Source organism: Asterias amurensis, chromosome 2, assembly GCF_032118995.1.
Source record: "Asterias amurensis chromosome 2, ASM3211899v1".
Lineage (NCBI taxonomy): Eukaryota > Metazoa > Echinodermata > Asteroidea > Forcipulatida > Asteriidae > Asterias > Asterias amurensis.
This window is the reverse complement of record NC_092649.1, coordinates 2,414,353-2,430,771: the sequence shown is the minus strand read 5'-3', so window position 1 is coordinate 2,430,771 and position 16,419 is coordinate 2,414,353. Positions and strand designations below refer to the sequence as shown.

The following is a 16,419-nucleotide window of genomic DNA, read 5'->3' as shown; positions in this document are numbered from 1 at the left end:
AATGTTGCAGCTTAAATAAATGCCCACAACCAGTGGTGTGTCATTCCCCAAACACTCAACAAGCAAAAGTTATGTACACTTTAGTCTACACTTTGCCCAGAGTCCATCAACTGTTGAATTCCTAAAGCTTTATTCACACCAAACAAATTCTCAAAATGTCAAAATCTACGCTAAAAAATCATAAAAAATGTTTTGTGGTCTGGCTAGAACGTGTATATATGGCCGGATTAAATGACTATAATGTGACCCTAGTTATAGTTAAATTCTGGTAAAATTTATGTATGGTCTTTCTGTGTGCACGAGATGAGGGTGCTACAAATGGACCTGGTCTGTGTGCACACGTACATCCATGTGGCGCCCGACAGCACCATGGCATCACGTCCCTAGTACGATAAAGTACAGCAATTCCCAACGTAGTACCTCCATTTTGTTTTAAGGATGTTGCATCTCTGTCTAATTGCAGTATAAGATGGTCCCCCAAAACTTTAGAGCAGCTTCAAGGTTCTAGAGCACCACTTCCGATCAAACCCGTCCAAGCCCATCCATTAAGTTGCTTCTATGTACACTCCAATTGCACACAGTTTAAGCCCGGTCGGCTAATTTCTTTTAGGATGCAATGAGAATGAGTTCGGTATGATGGAGCTTTTACACAGACTCACCATCTTAAGCAATCTTTGAAGATGTCCCCGCCCACTGCATCCATGATGACATTAGCTCCTCGTCCCTTTGTCAGTTCCTTGGTCTTGTCCCTGACGCTCTCCACCTTATAGTCTATGGCGGCCATGGCACCCTTGTCGGTTACCAGCTTACACTTTTCTGGTCCCCCTGCAGCACCGATCACCTATGTTGGGTAAAAGACAAAATGACAAATTCTCAATCGCTATTCGTTTTGTATAACTACATAACGTATGTACTTCCTTTTGCATTTGTGGGTAACATTGCATTCAGACATTGACTACCATTTGTGAGCGACTGTGAGTATCACAAAATAAATAGGGCTTGGCAAAAAATTCTCTTTCATTTGTTTCAACCCCTTTTTTTATGTGTACTTTTTGTTGTACCATAGAGTGAATTATCAGTGATATTTGTACATTTGTAGCGTTACAGTATTAGTTTATAAACCATTTGTATGTAGTGGGTGTGGCCTTCAGTGGAACAGCACTTGACACTTTTGCTTAAAATAGAAAACCAGAACTTCACACACAAACAACATGTCAACAATCAATAATGTACACAGTCGTGATTTCCTAGCTTTATGTTTACTCACATGACATGGCGTTTAACTGAGGTCTGGCGGGCCTACATGGGGAACATGTTAGAGCCAGCTATGGTTGGACTGTTTGTCTGAAAACGGGTATTTTGAACAAAAGTGATCTCATATAAGTGCGGACTGGTTTTATCATATTACAGGTTGTGATAGTCTTTGGTACCCGTGACTATGGTAACACAGGGCTTGAATTTTACTTTGGACGCTTGCACGAGGCCAAGGGTTTTAGCCAGTGGCCAGTTGTTTACCCAGTGGCCAGTGGTTTTAGTGATGGGCCAGTAAACTCAGATAAGTCTGGCTGTCGTGTTTTTAAATTGGTTATCAATATACCTCAATGCATAATAGCTTGAACATAAACATTTCTGTTCACTTGTTGATTTTGAGTTCAAATCTTCTCTTCACACAGATGTCTTAGTGCAAACAAATGCATTTTGTTAGCACTCCAGGTTTGCTTTTCTCATGTTGATTCGAGTCTTGTACTAACAGATCTAGCCCAAGTAGTCTAGTGGATTTTTCTCCCAAACTCCAGCCCTGTAACTTGCATTTAGTGGAGTGGAGGCGCCAGTACTTTTGTCAACCACTAGTTTGAAGTGTATTTGCTACAATACCTTAGCACCAAGAACATGAGATGCCAGATCAACTGTAGCAAGCCCAACCCCTCCAGCCGCAGCCGTCACAAGTACTGTCTCACTGTAACAAGTTTTTAAGAAGGTCATAAAAAGAGAACAATTAAGTGTATTGATTTTGTTAAAGTGCATAATAGCAGCTAGATGAACGTGCTCTACACTAGTCTACCTTACAGCATTTTGATCCTTGATCATCGGGAGACCATTCCTCTGACTTTCTCAACTCCCTCGGGAGCACACAACCCCAAGTTGCTTAGCCCTACGGGGTTAATCCAACACAATGCTCTCAGCTCTCTAGGTTCCCTAGGACATCGTTCAATAAACAAGGATTTCTTTCACACGATGATGTAGCCCATGTCCTGGGTCAAAACTTCCGCTAGTGTAAGACTTTGTCGTAGGTCTGGACCTCCGATAAAATGTAGCAATGTTGGACAAGATTTGACAAGGGACCCTGGACACTCCAAAAATTATTGTCCTTTCACACGAGGTGCATTTTGTAAAATCTTACATCCATGCTACAATTTAGCAAGGGACCCTTGCTAAATTGCTCTCGTGTGAAAGGGCTTTACACAAACGTCACATGTACGTAGCTACTGTCTGGCACACTCGCCAATGGGGGAGGCAACTTGATCGATTGCTGAGCTGGATTACAATGTCAGTTAAAATACACACACAAGGACATTGACTCCCACATTGGCACAACGAAGACTGTAATGATGAATGACGTCAGGTTTAATTAGGTCAATTGGAAAGCACCGAGGTGTCTTGAACAACCTCCAAGGGTTACATTTAAATGAATTATACAAACAAACAAAACGAACCAGTAGCCAACAGAGGTCCAAAGCCATGCATGCACACAGGAAGTTACGATAATTATGGGATTTAGTTATTGTTTCTGAGAAAGCTTAGAGGAAGGGGGAGGGGGGGTCGGCGGATTGACTCACCCAGGCTGTGTATTGGCTCGTCTGGTCAAACCCATCCAGGCTGTGCCATAAGATACTGGCATGGCGGCCGCCTCCTCGTAGCTCATGGAGTTTGGGATTCGATACAAATCCTGAAAAGTGGAAATCAAAACACAGCAAATAATCTCCATAGAATCTATGTGTTGATTACTAAGGAGCATGGCAAAGTTTTCTGGTCTAACATCTGCCTCATATATGCTCTAGTGTGCAGCTTTGAAATAGCTGATGTGCACAGAAATTATTACATGGAAGGAATTTAAAAGATGGGGATGGTCCAATCTGCCCACACCCCAAAAAACTAAAAACAAAACAAACAAAACAAACAAACTAACACTCCATTGCAATAAATAAACCAAACCAAAAGGAAAAAACAAATAAACAAACACACACCAACAAACACAAGCCTACATGTACATCAGGTCAGGATAATATAAAGCATTTTGAGACACATTTCATTTGGAATTAATGTGGTATGTACGCTTATAAAAAATATATCAGTTGTTATGCACCAAAACTTGAATCTAAGAACCGTCACTACAGAAACACTTCTCAAGTTGTGTATTCCTACTAGGGATGCTTCCTGCATGGACATATTTGCTACTGATTCTCAGCAATATCTGGTAGTGTCATGGCCAAGGGGTTAAGAGCACCGGATTCAAGCACTGGTGTTTGATCAGCAGGGTGTGGGTTCGGATCCCGGTTGTGACACTTGCTACATAAAATTGGGGAGGTAGTGCTTTCTGCTCTACCGGCCAGGCTTCGAATTGATGATACCCAAGCCTATATTCCTATGGACAGTAAAAGGGCTAACCCTGTTTCAGCCCTAGGAGTAGGTGGCAACGGCCTATGGGAAAAAAATTGTAGCTCACACCGACTTGCAAAAAAAAAATGCAAAAAATAAATCTCAAAAGCGCGAACTAGTTAAGGTTGATTGCAGTTCTATGAAATTAAGCCCTGATCATGACTTCAGCCGATGGAAGCATCCTATTTCACCAGAGTATGCCAACCTAATACTTACATCTTCATAGGCCAGGCACTGCTCACTAAAACCAGAACCCAGGGCTAGGCATCCAACCACACGATCACCCTGAGAGAAAACAAAACCACAAATATAATCATTTCATTTTACCATTATTATTATTTATCATCATTGGTGTGTCCACAATGCAAGCATGGCAGCCGAAAAGTCAAAATGCGGATGCATACGTGTACATTGAAATGTCAAGTTTTGATTTGAAACTAATTCAGAAGAAGGCATTGGAAAACTTTGATACAAACAAAAGATAGTTTATAACAACATCAAGCCAGTTAACTGGTCAGACAAATAACAAATATAATTCAAAAGGTACAATTAATAGGTATTTTAATACATGTATCTGCTGTTTCTACATTTGACACTCATTTGCTGGTCTGTTCAGCAGAGTGTGGGTTCATGTTGGCATGACACTTGTGCCTTTGAGAAAGACACTTAAACATAATTAACTGCTTCATAAAAAGTTGAGTAGGTAGTGCATTCTGCTCTATAGCCAGGCTCTTAGTGGATGATACCCATGCCTACAGACATCCACACAGACTGTGAAGGGGGTAACCCTGTTTCAGCCCCAGGAGTAGGTGGTTCCTAGTGGATGATACCCATGCCTACATCCACACAGACTGTGAAGGGGGTAACCCTATTTCAGCCCCAGGAGTAGGTGGCTCCTAGTGGATGATACTCATGCCTACATCCACACAGACTGTTTAGGGGGTAACCCTGTTTCAGCCCTAGGAGTAGGTGGCTCCTAGTTGATGATACCCATGCCTACATCCTTACGGACTGTGAAGCAGCCCCAGGAGTAGGTGGCTCCTTGTGGATGATACCCATGCCTACATCCTTAAAGACTGTAAAGGGGGTAACCCTGTTTCAGCCCCAGGAGTAGGTGGCTCCTACAATGTAGTGGATGATACCCATGCCTACATCCTTACAGACTGTGAAGGGGGTAACCCTGTTTCAGCCCCATGAGTAGGTGGCTCCTAGTGGATAATACCCATGCCTACATCCTTACAGACTGTGAAGGGGGTAACCCTGTTTCAGCCCAAGCAGTAGGTGGCAACATGCCCCTGGTGATCTGGGTCGCCAGCCCAAATGCTGTTAAGTGTAGCCCTCACCTTGATGTACTGCTGGCCTTGTGATGTTATGCGATTTCTCATTAAAGGCACTATTGGTAATTGACAAAGACTAGCCTTCACAGCTGGTGTATCTCAACATATATGCATAAAATAACAAACCTGTGAAATTGCAAAAATAACAATGAAAGAAAAAACACCCTTGTCACACAAAGTTGTGTGCGTTTAGATGGTTGATTTCGAGACCTCAAGTTCTAAATCTGAGGTCTCACAATCAAATTGGTGGAAAATTACTTCTTTCTCGAAAACTATGGCACTTCAGAGGGAGCCGTTTCTCACAATGTGTTATACAAACAACCTCTCCCCATAACTCTTCACCATGGTTTTATGCTAATAATTATTTTGAGTAATTACCAAAAGTGTCCACTGCCTTTAAATAAATAAATAAATAGCCATGGAAGATACGTGGCTAGAGCAATATAATCAATAACTATTACATGTTTGTTAGTTGTTCTCAAAGAAATCCATACCTTCTTGACTGAGCTCACTCCATCTGCAACTTCCAACACCTCACCAGCCACTTCATTTCCTTTTTAAGTACACAACAAGAAATCACCAAGCAAGTTATTTCATGCATCTTGAGAGAAGACATGTACTTAAACCAGAAAAGGCTGGTCGCTGTTAATGGAACTTGCCTTCCAGTCAGTCCATTAACAGCGGCCAGCAGCCACCAATCCGTCATTACCACACAGTGAAGACCATTTTGAATGGCAAAGTGTTTACCGGTATTCGAGTCCCTGTCTTGACACTTTTGTTCTTCCAGCAAGGCACTTGACAATTACTGGCTGCTGAAAGCGCCGCAGCACCTTTCAAACCCTCTCTTAAAGGGAAGATACACGTTTGGTAATTGTCAAAGACCAGTCTTCTCACTTGGTGTATCCCATCATAACCATAAAATAACAAGCTGGGAAATTGTGTCAATTGGTCATCGAGGTTGCAAGAAAATGATGAAAGAAAAAACACCCTTGCCAGCCGAATTTGTGTGCTTTCAGATAAAAATAAAAGACTTCTAGCTAGAAGACTTTTATTATTTTAGTGAGAAATTACCGCTTTCTCAAAAACTATAGTACTTCAGAGGGAGTCGTTTCCCACAATGTTTTATACGATCAACAGCTCTTTAATGGAATTTTACCAAGTCAGTTTTTAAGTTAATATTTGTTTTGAGTAATTACCAAACGTGTACCTTTAAAGGCAGTGGACACTTGGTAATTACTCAAAATAATTAGTAGCATAAAACCTTTCTTGGTCACAAGTAATGGGGAGAGGTTGATGGTATAAAACATTGTGAGAAATGGCTCCCTCTGAAGTGACATAGTTTTCGAGAAAGAAGTAATTTTCCACGAATTTGATTTCAAGACCTCAGATTTAGAATGTGAGGTCTTGAAATCAACCATATAATGTAAAAGCACACAACTTCATGTGACAATGGTGTTTTTTCTTTCATGGTTATCGCAACTTCGACAACCAATTGAGCTCAAATTTTCACAGGTTTATTATTTTATGCATGATGAGCTACACCAAGTGAGAAGACGGGTCTTTGACAATTACCAATAATTAATTGTGAAACTCGCTTACCTGGTATGAATGGTAATGGTGGTTTGACCTGGTATTGGCCAGCTACTGTCAGTATATCGGCAAAGTTTACACCGCATGTGTGGACGGCTAAACGAACCTGAAACAGAACAGTGAGGAAATAAAGTCTTCATCAAGTATAAAACCTCAAGGGAATTGTTTTATAATTTATTTGAATACGTATTTATTTTGTTACTTTTTTCTATGTTCATGTAGCTTTGTGAAAGGGAAGGTACATTTGTTAATCACTCTTTTAGTTAGAAGCCTTCAACATCTTCAATAGTAAAAAGCATTATCAGAAACACTTTAAAGTTAAAACTTTGAAGTAATACGATTAGGTCAAAAGATACCAGTTTTTATGCAAAGATTTACCACGCAACACCTGTCAGATTGGGTACTCATTTTAGAGATTATGTTCAGATGTTAGCTTTATTGTGTACATCTACATTTATTAGGGATTAAAACAATCAAACGGTTCCTAACAAAAGATATAATTTGCCTTTTAAATAAGATTTAGTGAGTTTTGTCAATTTTGTAGCCAGCTTGGCTTTCAGAAAGGTAACTTTTATGCCATTTTGATGATATAATTATGTAGTGTAAATATTCTTGTATCTGATAATTTTGTGTCTATTTATGTATAGATTCACAAATAAGTAATAATAACAAAATAATAATAACTACATGTGTTCACAAGCAGAAAAAGCGTCAATTGTTATTAAAGCTTTTGTTTGCTCTTTAACTATCAGGAGGATCAGATTAACTTTTTATTTTCCAAGTGAATAAAATATTTTTGTCATTGAGATGCCTGTAGTTATAACGCTGGAAAAAAAAAAAAGTTTTACAATTACTTGACTAATAAAAAAAGAACTGGCATAATCACCTGGCCATCATCAAGTTGTTCAGCAGACGGTACCTCGCTAATAGTTAGAGGTTTTCCTAATTCATTACACACAGCTGCACGGTGGGTATGCTGGACACCAGCTACCTCATGATGACCAACAGCACTGCTCGTCTGCATCGAGGCTCTGCAGATGATCTGGCTTCTAAAGAGAGAAACCGTACATAGAAGAAATTAAATTCAACTGCCTTACACCATGGAGGAAGTTACCTCCATGGTTAACAAAATCAGGTCCCATAAAAGTACCAATAGTGTCCAGTGTCTTTAAAGGCCGTGGACACTATTGGTAATTACTCTATATAATTATTAGCATAAAACACTTGGTAATGAGTAACGGGGAGAGGTTGGTACATGTAGTATAAAACATTGTGAGAAACGGCTCCCTCTGAAGTGACATTATAGTTTTCGAGAAAGAAGTAATTTTCCACGAAATTGATTTAGAGACCTCAAGTTTAGAATTTGATGTCTCGAAATCAAGCATCTGAAAGCACACAACTTTGTGTGACAAGGGTTTTTTGTCTTTCATTATTATCTGGCAACTTAGATGACCAATTGAGTTCAAATTTTCACAGGTTTGTTATTTTATGCATATGTTGAGACACACCAACTGTGTGAAGGCTAGTCTTTGACAATTACCAATAGTATCCACTGCCTGTAACAAAATCAAGTCCCATAAAAGTACCAACAGTGTTCAGTGTCTTCAAGGGTATGAATTATACCTCTTCATGTTGAAATCTGTCTGACGGTGTTCACATGTTTTGCATCATTTATTTTTTTTTATTTATTTTTTTTTTTTTTACAATCTTAGCCTTTTTTCCTTTACATTTTATTTCCTTGTTTTTAATTGGCAAAAAAAAAAAAGAAAAAAAAAAAAAAAAACACGGGCCAAAAAAATAAACCTGTGTAATTTGTACCGACATTTAAAAACAAAAAACAAAATTTTCATAAAACTTCTTGTTATCAAGCTTCTGTGAAAAAAAAAAGGGGGTTTCTGTTTTGTGTGAACAGTCGTGTTGGGTTACACATGTATGTATCTTTAGTTGTGCAATCAAAACTAACAGCAATGATTTGTGGGGTCATGTTACATCATTTCCTCAATTTAGACAATATTTCAGCCTTGCATCTCTGGAGGATTAGAGCTGGTACAAATTTTATGATCAATCAACTGAAAGATAAAAAATAATAAAAATACTAACACTAGTTGTTTCCGTTTATAGCAATACTGTGACTATCCCTTGCTAAATGTAGTATATTGTAAATTTTTACAAAATATACCTTGTTGCCACTTCATACCTTTGGGACACTTCGTAATATAACCAAATTGGTCCCTTTGTAGCATGGGCGCAGGGGTACGCAGTGACTATCAGCTGAGTCACTTCGTTACCTCAGTCGAGTCACATTGACCTTCATTAAAATGTGTATTCCTTCACTTTAATAAGTTATTGTTCGTTGGAGACAAAATAATAATCAATTAATTGTACTTTTTGTTTAATAATGTCAATGTCCTTTTTAATGTAAAATTAATACTTTGTATTGTCAGCCGAGGACAACATCTTCCACCCATATTTTTTTTTTATATTTTAAAGTCCAATTTGTTCTGATCCAAGGAGAAAAAAATGCCTTGGTGCCCTTTGCCTGTTTAAAAACGAATCATGCAGGCCTGGGGGATGAGCGTAGAAAAAAGACACAATCTCTCCTCCATGGTATGACTGTCACTGGTACGGTAGTAGTCAGTGGCCTATGTGTGATGATAGAGAACCTTCTCTAAACCAAAATACTATTGTAACCAAAAAGCTATTGTGCCCTGAGGAACTGACCCCCAAATATTATTGTCCACTTGCTATAACACCCTGTTTGTACATGTGTACACTAGACTTGATTCAGCACTCTGACCTCTGAACCTCCATAGGGGGTCTCTTTGTCTGTTCAGTGCAAAGGGATTTCCCCTGATGCTACATTGTGTATTGCCAAATATCAACCATTGCACACCCACACAAGCATCATTCAAAGTATTAAAAAGGTACAATGAATATCAAAATCAATAAGCCTTTGTTCAACCTGGGCCTGCCATCTATATATCTCTCTATATAAATCAATGACCTCACAGGGTGCAGACAATCTTTCAGACCCAAATAATCTTTACTGGTGGTGTGTTCACACACATGTGTGTTTCAGCATCACAGGGTCTTTTGTAGTAAGCCCGTTATAGTAAGAGGAAGCACATCGCCTAAAAAAATACGAGCAAAACAGGAAGCTGGCTACGAAAAATGTCAACAATTGAACCAAAAAAAGAGTGATCTTTAGACAGGAATTTGACCGGTATCATTTCAGGAAGAAACATTTCTTTGAAAGATGTCAGTCTCTTTTGCTGGCGATTTGGTAACATTATGGCTGTGAGTGTATGTGTTGATCAAAACCTGGTACTGGTTTATGAGCATATTGAGAGTTTTGGAGGTCATGCACTCGTCATACGCATGCAGCAGTATGAAGTACCACTTGTGTGCCCTACAATAGTTATTCTACAGAAGGAACACATGAACACCGGAGTGATACGGTACATTTAAATATATCTCTAACGAAAAAAATTGTAGCAGCTCTTCTGAGATGGTCCACAGGAACATGAAGAAGGCAATTCAACGGCTCATCTCCAGGCCTGTCAATTATGTCAGGCGGTTATCCTCGTCTCGTCTGACCTACTCCCTCTCCGATTTACCTGGAAACGAGGAGAACCCTCTGGAAGGAGAAAGCGCCAACAAGGCCGAAGTCTTCAAGACACCTGGTACTGACGATGGAAATGTAGACGTATTCTCAGATGATGGAAATGATGAACAAGAAGTGTCCAAAGATAACGATGTTGAAGAAGATGGAGAAACATGTCCAGGGGTCCGATCCACCGAGACAGGAAATCTTGAAGATGTTCAGAAGGAGGAGGAGGAGGATAATTTTGATTTATTCACAGATGATGAGAGCGGTGAGTAGTATACTTTGTCATCTTCTTTGAAGTTGGAACCACCACACAAAATTGTTAATGTAGACTGAGGACATCTGTTTTTGTTCTCCATTGATGGATTTCCCTGGTGATGTCCCCATTGGTTTTGTGCGCGAAAATCAAAGAGAGTATGCCTGGAATCCCTTTTGTTCAAGTCCTTTGTCTGAATGTGTACACCGGCTCAGATATTCTCTGAGATTTTGCAAAGTTCAGGAAGTAATAAAACTATGTAATTGTCACACAGCAAATTGCTTGTGAACTACATGTATCCTCGGGGGGGGGGGGGGGGGGGGGGGGGGAGTTCATCGCACTGTGTGGGATGTACTTGAAGGTAGAGGGACATTTGTACCAACACCTTGACCTGTTTTGTAGGTAAAGTAGGTTGTACAGTTATCAGTAGCTATAACATAGAGTCTTTTGGACAAAAGAAACACAGCCTTATCCTATTTTATATGCCATTTTATACATCACTACATGTACACTGTAAGTGAACAATTTGAACGCCAGATTTCAGAAAAACAAGTTATTTATTTTGTCTTTCTGCACGTTTTTACATTAAGGCCTTATTTTAATTGCAGCAATCAAAATACACCCAACAGTGATTCACAGGGTCTTGAAATGCTACATTTCCTTGAATTTGACAACATTCCAGTTTGAAAATAGTTTCCTTCACAAATTTGAACTGGTATGAACTTTACTTTCAGTGATGTCTCAGATTAAAACTAATCATTTGAAAAAAATATTTCAGAAGGAAACATAGATGATCTTCACATTGCCTGTATAATAACAATAATGATAAAAAGACCTTAAAATAGAACAGAATCGGCACTACACACATCCATAAAGATAAAGAAGGTCCCCTTTTTCTTTCCCCCATGGCACCAACTGGATATTACAAGTCTCCGTTGGCATTATCAAGATTTTCATGTCGCCCAAGCCCAACACCTCCCCTTCCCCAATCCTCTTCTTGATTTAAAAATCTTGTACATGAAGATTATTTTATTTCCCTAATCAAACAGTGGCTTGATTTGACCATCCCAAATGCCAATCTGGTCTAGGATGATTCAAAAGGAGGAAGGATAAATTTAAACCTTAATCTCTCATTTGAAGATCTGTACAGAAAAAAAAATGTGTATGACATAAACCTGTGTTATACGTAGGGCAGGTAGGTGATGAGATTGTACGCATAAAATGTGGTCCGCATTCAGAGCTTGAAGTTTGTAGTTTACCCATGGTCAGAGTAAATGACATAATATTTCGCTACAAGGCCATCCCAGTTGTGTACTTTAAACAAAATATCTATATAAAGTAGGATTTGAAACTTTGTATGGTGAAAACTTTATTCATAAAAATGCTCCAGATTACACACTTATAACTTATATAAAACATAGGTATAATTTCAAAACAATAACAATGCCATTTGATTGTTTTCTTATTGTGTTATTCTACCCATTGTTCACAGTTTAAATCTGCGAGGGCCCTTCCAGCTAGCGTATCAGACCGATACATGTATGTAAATGCGAATTGCGTGCCAATTAGCCCAAACAAATGAGGGATAAAAAAAATTGGTTAAAATAATCAAGAGAAAACTTTATACATAAAAATGCTCTTGACAGATTACACACTTAGAACTTATATAAAATCAAAATAAACATTAATAGAAAATGTTCCAAAGACTGTCTTTCAGTTCAGCGTGCTTTTGCCAGACAGAAGTCAAGAATACCTTCGCATGATCCTAAAGGAAAAGAACCGTGACACATGTTGCGCTTTGAGGATTATACAAAAGTACACGTTAATTAAAGGAACACGTTGCCTTGAATCGGTCGAGTTGGTCTTTGAAAAGTGTTTGTAACCGTTTTTTATAAATTGCATATGGGTAGAAAGATGTTGTAAAAGTAGAATACTATGATCCACACAAACATGCCTCGAAATTGCACGGTTTTCCTTTTACCTCGTCGACTAACACGGTCGGCCATTTATGGGAGTCAAATTTTTGACTCCCATAAATGGCCGACCGTGTTAGTTCGCACAGTAAAAGGAAAACCACGCAATTTCGAGGCAAACTTGTGTGGATCATTGTATTCTACTTTTAGAACATCTTTCCAACCATATGCATTTTATAAAAAATGGTTACAAACGCTTTTTATAGACCAACTCGTCCGATCCAAGGCAACGTGTTCCTATAAGGTCATTAATTTTGGTTTTTTACCCATACACCGATGTGTGTTAGCTCTGTTTACTCAATATTTTCCCAAGTCCTGTGAAAAAATCAATTACTCGGGTGGGATTCAAACCCACAACTCTTGCTATTCTAGAGCAGTGCCTTACCAACTAGACTACCGAGGTTGACTGGTAGCTAGAGGCAGTTCGGATCCTATGTTTTAGCAGCGTCAGGGAATTAAGGTCATGTTATCCACCACTGTAAAAGTTAATTACTAAATTACTAACTGTAAAAGTGAACTAACAGAGTCAACATAATTCAACAATCAATGAATCATCAGATCAACTATTTGTACACCTTGTAGAGTTGACTTTGGTGCTCTAGTGACAGACGACTACCTCGCCCAGTGCCCTGCCCCACTGGCCCTACCCTGCCCTACCCTGCCCTACCCCACCCTGCCATACTCTTTTTCCTGTAAGAAAAAATCAACAGGCTAAACCCTGCAAAGTGTATAAAACTAATTGATAAATCCTACTCTTTAATAATAATAGTAATATCAAAGTCTTATATAGCAAACGTATCTACCAAACAGGGGACTCAAGGCGCAGAGTGTATATACAAACTTTTCAGAAAGATAGGTTATTGAAGTGATGAATTTTGAGACCCAATTATTTAGCACCTTGTAAGGGTTCTTTTACATGCGTTACGCAACACATGGGGCCAACGGCTTTACGTCCCATCCGAAGAACGAAGCATCGGTTAAGTGTCTTGCTTAAGGACACAAGTGCCACAGCTGGGGATTCAGAAACACCAGAGTTTGAATTCGGTGCTCCTAACTGCTCGGCCACGACACTTCCATTTTAAGTGTCCAATAGTGTTCACTGCCTTTAAAGCCATTATACACTTTCGGTACAGAGAAAAAAAGAAAAAAACACAGATTTACAAATAACACAGGGTTTACAGAAGGACTTCTCTTGAAATATTAGTCCATGAAATGCTTTACTTTTAACATTAAAACAATTATCAATTCTCGATCGAGAATTACGGATTTATTTTAAACACATGTCATGACACGGCGAAACATGCGGAAGCGAGGGTGGGTTTTCCCGTTATTTTCTCCCAACTCCGATGAACAGTCGAGCCTAAATTTTCACAGGTTTGTTATTTGATATAAGTTGTGATACACGAAGTGTGGGCCTTTGGACAATACTGTTTACGGAAAGTGTCCAATGGTTTTTGGACTAGTCATCCTAAAAAGGGATAGTCACTAAAAAAAAGTTGACTTGCCAAATTGTATTGCCAATGTGAACGGTCAGCTGTTGTTGACGGTCATTCCGTTCACCCTTTCAATAATCATAATCCTTAACATGTTCAGGCTAACCAGAAAAAATACACTGTATGGCTAATTTACAGAATGGTGCTTATCTTTGCTTAGTCATGAAACGAAAGCTTGCCACTGGTACAACTATTAAAGGGTTTTGATACCTTTGGTTGTTGGTCGTTTCTTGAATCCCTACTCACTGTGAATGAAGTATGTAATTAGTTTACCTCTGATAGAAGTTTAAGCTTCATAAACTATCAAGTTTTTGAGAAGAACAGTGAAAATCGAAGAGAGATGTTTTCAGGAGAGTCGCGTAATTACAGTAATATTTTAGTATTTACCAGTACATACCAGTACTGGTAATAAATTGCTTGTACATGCTAGAATAATTTTTGTCTCCGGAGACAAAAATTATTTTTGTGACTTGTTGAACTTATTTCTTAAAAACAAAATACCTCAGTAGCCAATATTTTAAGGCAAGCTTCTTACCGTCACTACCTTCAAACCATGTAAGATTAATGTAAATCTGTGGATATTTTGTTTCCTACAAAAAGTACCCTAACCCAAACCCTTTAAAATAATTATATGGGTCTCTGTGAACATGAGGTGAGTTACATGTACTGAATAACCTACATGTACCAGGATGTGCAGAGAACAAATATTTGAAAATACACTTTGTGCATGATTGACAGACTTTAGGGTCACAGGGTTCAAGTACTCTTTTGTTAGTCCTGGCCAGCTTGAAATGGGTTGTCTCTGCCCCTATTTCCTTGCTCTTCCCTCTCCCACCCTGTTTTCCTGTCCTCTCCCAATCTACCCTACTCTCTCATCTATTCTTCACATGTTTCTTGTTGTATCCAAACCTTATGTCAGTCATCATTATTCAGGACCAGTGCTTTAGTTGCCATTATTTAGCATGTATGCCTTCATGTAGTTCTGTTCAACATATTTTTTATTTATTTTTTTCCTTTTACTATAATCTTATTTGCAATTACATGTATTGTTTTTGTTCTTTATTAGTAATAATAATAATAATAATAATAATAATAATAATAATAATAATGAACATTTCTAGTGCGCCATGTCTGTCAATGATGACACTCCTGGCGCAAATGGCCGAATAAATAATAATAATAATAATAATAACATATTAAAGGCAGTGGACACTATTGGTGATTGTCAAAGACTAGTCTTCACAGTTGGTGTATCGCAACATATGCATAAAATAACAAACCTGTGAAAATTTGAGCTCAATCGGTCATCGAACTTGCGAGATAATAATGAAAGAAAAAATACCCTTGTCACACGAAGTTGTGTGCATTTAGAAAGGTGAATAATCAAGGACATAAATAAACCAGGAAACAAAATCAATATGTGCTACATGTACTTCTGTACCGTATGTTACAATGTAAATGTCTGTTTACATTCGGTAAATGTTATAATTGAAGATAATATACACAATGAAACTAACCCATGCAAATTTAAACTCAAAAGGTGGTCCCCCTTTTGAGATATCGCCAAAAATCCAGAGTGACTTTGTCCACGCAGGAAGAAACATCCTTAATAGGAATACACATTGTCTTAGAAGCATTACCGGTATCGCTTCATATATTCAATTTGGGGGGGATAAAAAGTGATACGTTTTTCCATAACCGCAGTACTTTGAAGTAAACAATTTCTAAAAATGCATTATACTATCAAAAGATGCTGTAATTCTTACCACATAAGTTTTTTAATTAGATTCATTTTCAGAGTAATTTCCAAACAGTTTCCAACGGTTTTAATTTTTCAAGTACCTGAAACCACCCAAAGTGTTCTAATATGTGAATTGACATACAGGCTTATACTTTAAAATATTTGAGGTCAATAACTTATTAATGTTTTAACCTCTCTCAAATTTCCTTAAAAACATGGACGAATAAGGCTTAAGTAATTTGAACTGTGAAACATTAGTTAGGGTTATGCGAACTTAATAACCAAATTTAGCCAAGAACCACTGTGCATTGATCTGAGACACAGCTAATGATGAGGAGTATCAAATGTCACAGAGAAAGAACACAGTCAAAAGGCCATTCAAGTTATTGCATGGCCCCATAACATCAAAAGTTTGGAAACCTGGCATCATGCCTGAAGCTTGCACTTCAGCAATATTGGCCCCATAATTTTAAACGTGAATAATTTTGTTGATCCACTCGTCCATGGTGGAAAATAAACTTGATTTATTGCCCTCCTCTAAAATCGGTCTAGCTACAACCATGTCTGTCAAGAAGATGCAGACATTAACTTTAAAACATCTGACACTTCCGCATGTTCCAAGATCACCTTTAATCAAAAAGTCAGCCAACAACTTTATGACTGACACATGAATCTTTGCGCCAACTGTGAACATAATCCCCTCCCGCCCTCTCTGTTTTAATTGCTGACTTCACCATTTGAAGATTCGGCTCGACTGCAGATGGG

General features: G+C 38.5%; 2 protein-coding genes across 2 annotated transcripts in view; one reads left to right on the top strand and one right to left on the bottom strand.

Annotated features, from left to right (window-relative positions):
- Nucleotides 1-16,419, bottom strand: part of LOC139951912 (quinone oxidoreductase-like protein 2 homolog) — a 39,639-nt gene that overhangs the window by 2,668 nt on the left and 20,552 nt on the right. The window contains exons 2-8 of the mRNA XM_071950967.1: nt 7,471-7,633; nt 6,594-6,690; nt 5,489-5,547; nt 3,874-3,942; nt 2,838-2,947; nt 1,876-1,957; nt 660-841 (exon numbers count right to left, since the gene is read on the bottom strand). Coding sequence (XP_071807068.1) covers nt 660-841; nt 1,876-1,957; nt 2,838-2,947; nt 3,874-3,942; nt 5,489-5,547; nt 6,594-6,690; nt 7,471-7,633 — 762 coding nt within the window. The remainder of the gene's footprint in view (nt 1-659; nt 842-1,875; nt 1,958-2,837; nt 2,948-3,873; nt 3,943-5,488; nt 5,548-6,593; nt 6,691-7,470; nt 7,634-16,419) is intronic.
- LOC139951846 (uncharacterized) overlaps nt 9,625-16,419 on the top strand; it is a 112,517-nt gene continuing 105,722 nt past the window's right edge. Inside the window, exon 1 of the mRNA XM_071950930.1 lies at nt 9,625-10,459. Within this exon, the coding sequence (XP_071807031.1) occupies nt 10,093-10,459 (367 nt within the window). The 5' untranslated portion in view covers nt 9,625-10,092. The remainder of the gene's footprint in view (nt 10,460-16,419) is intronic.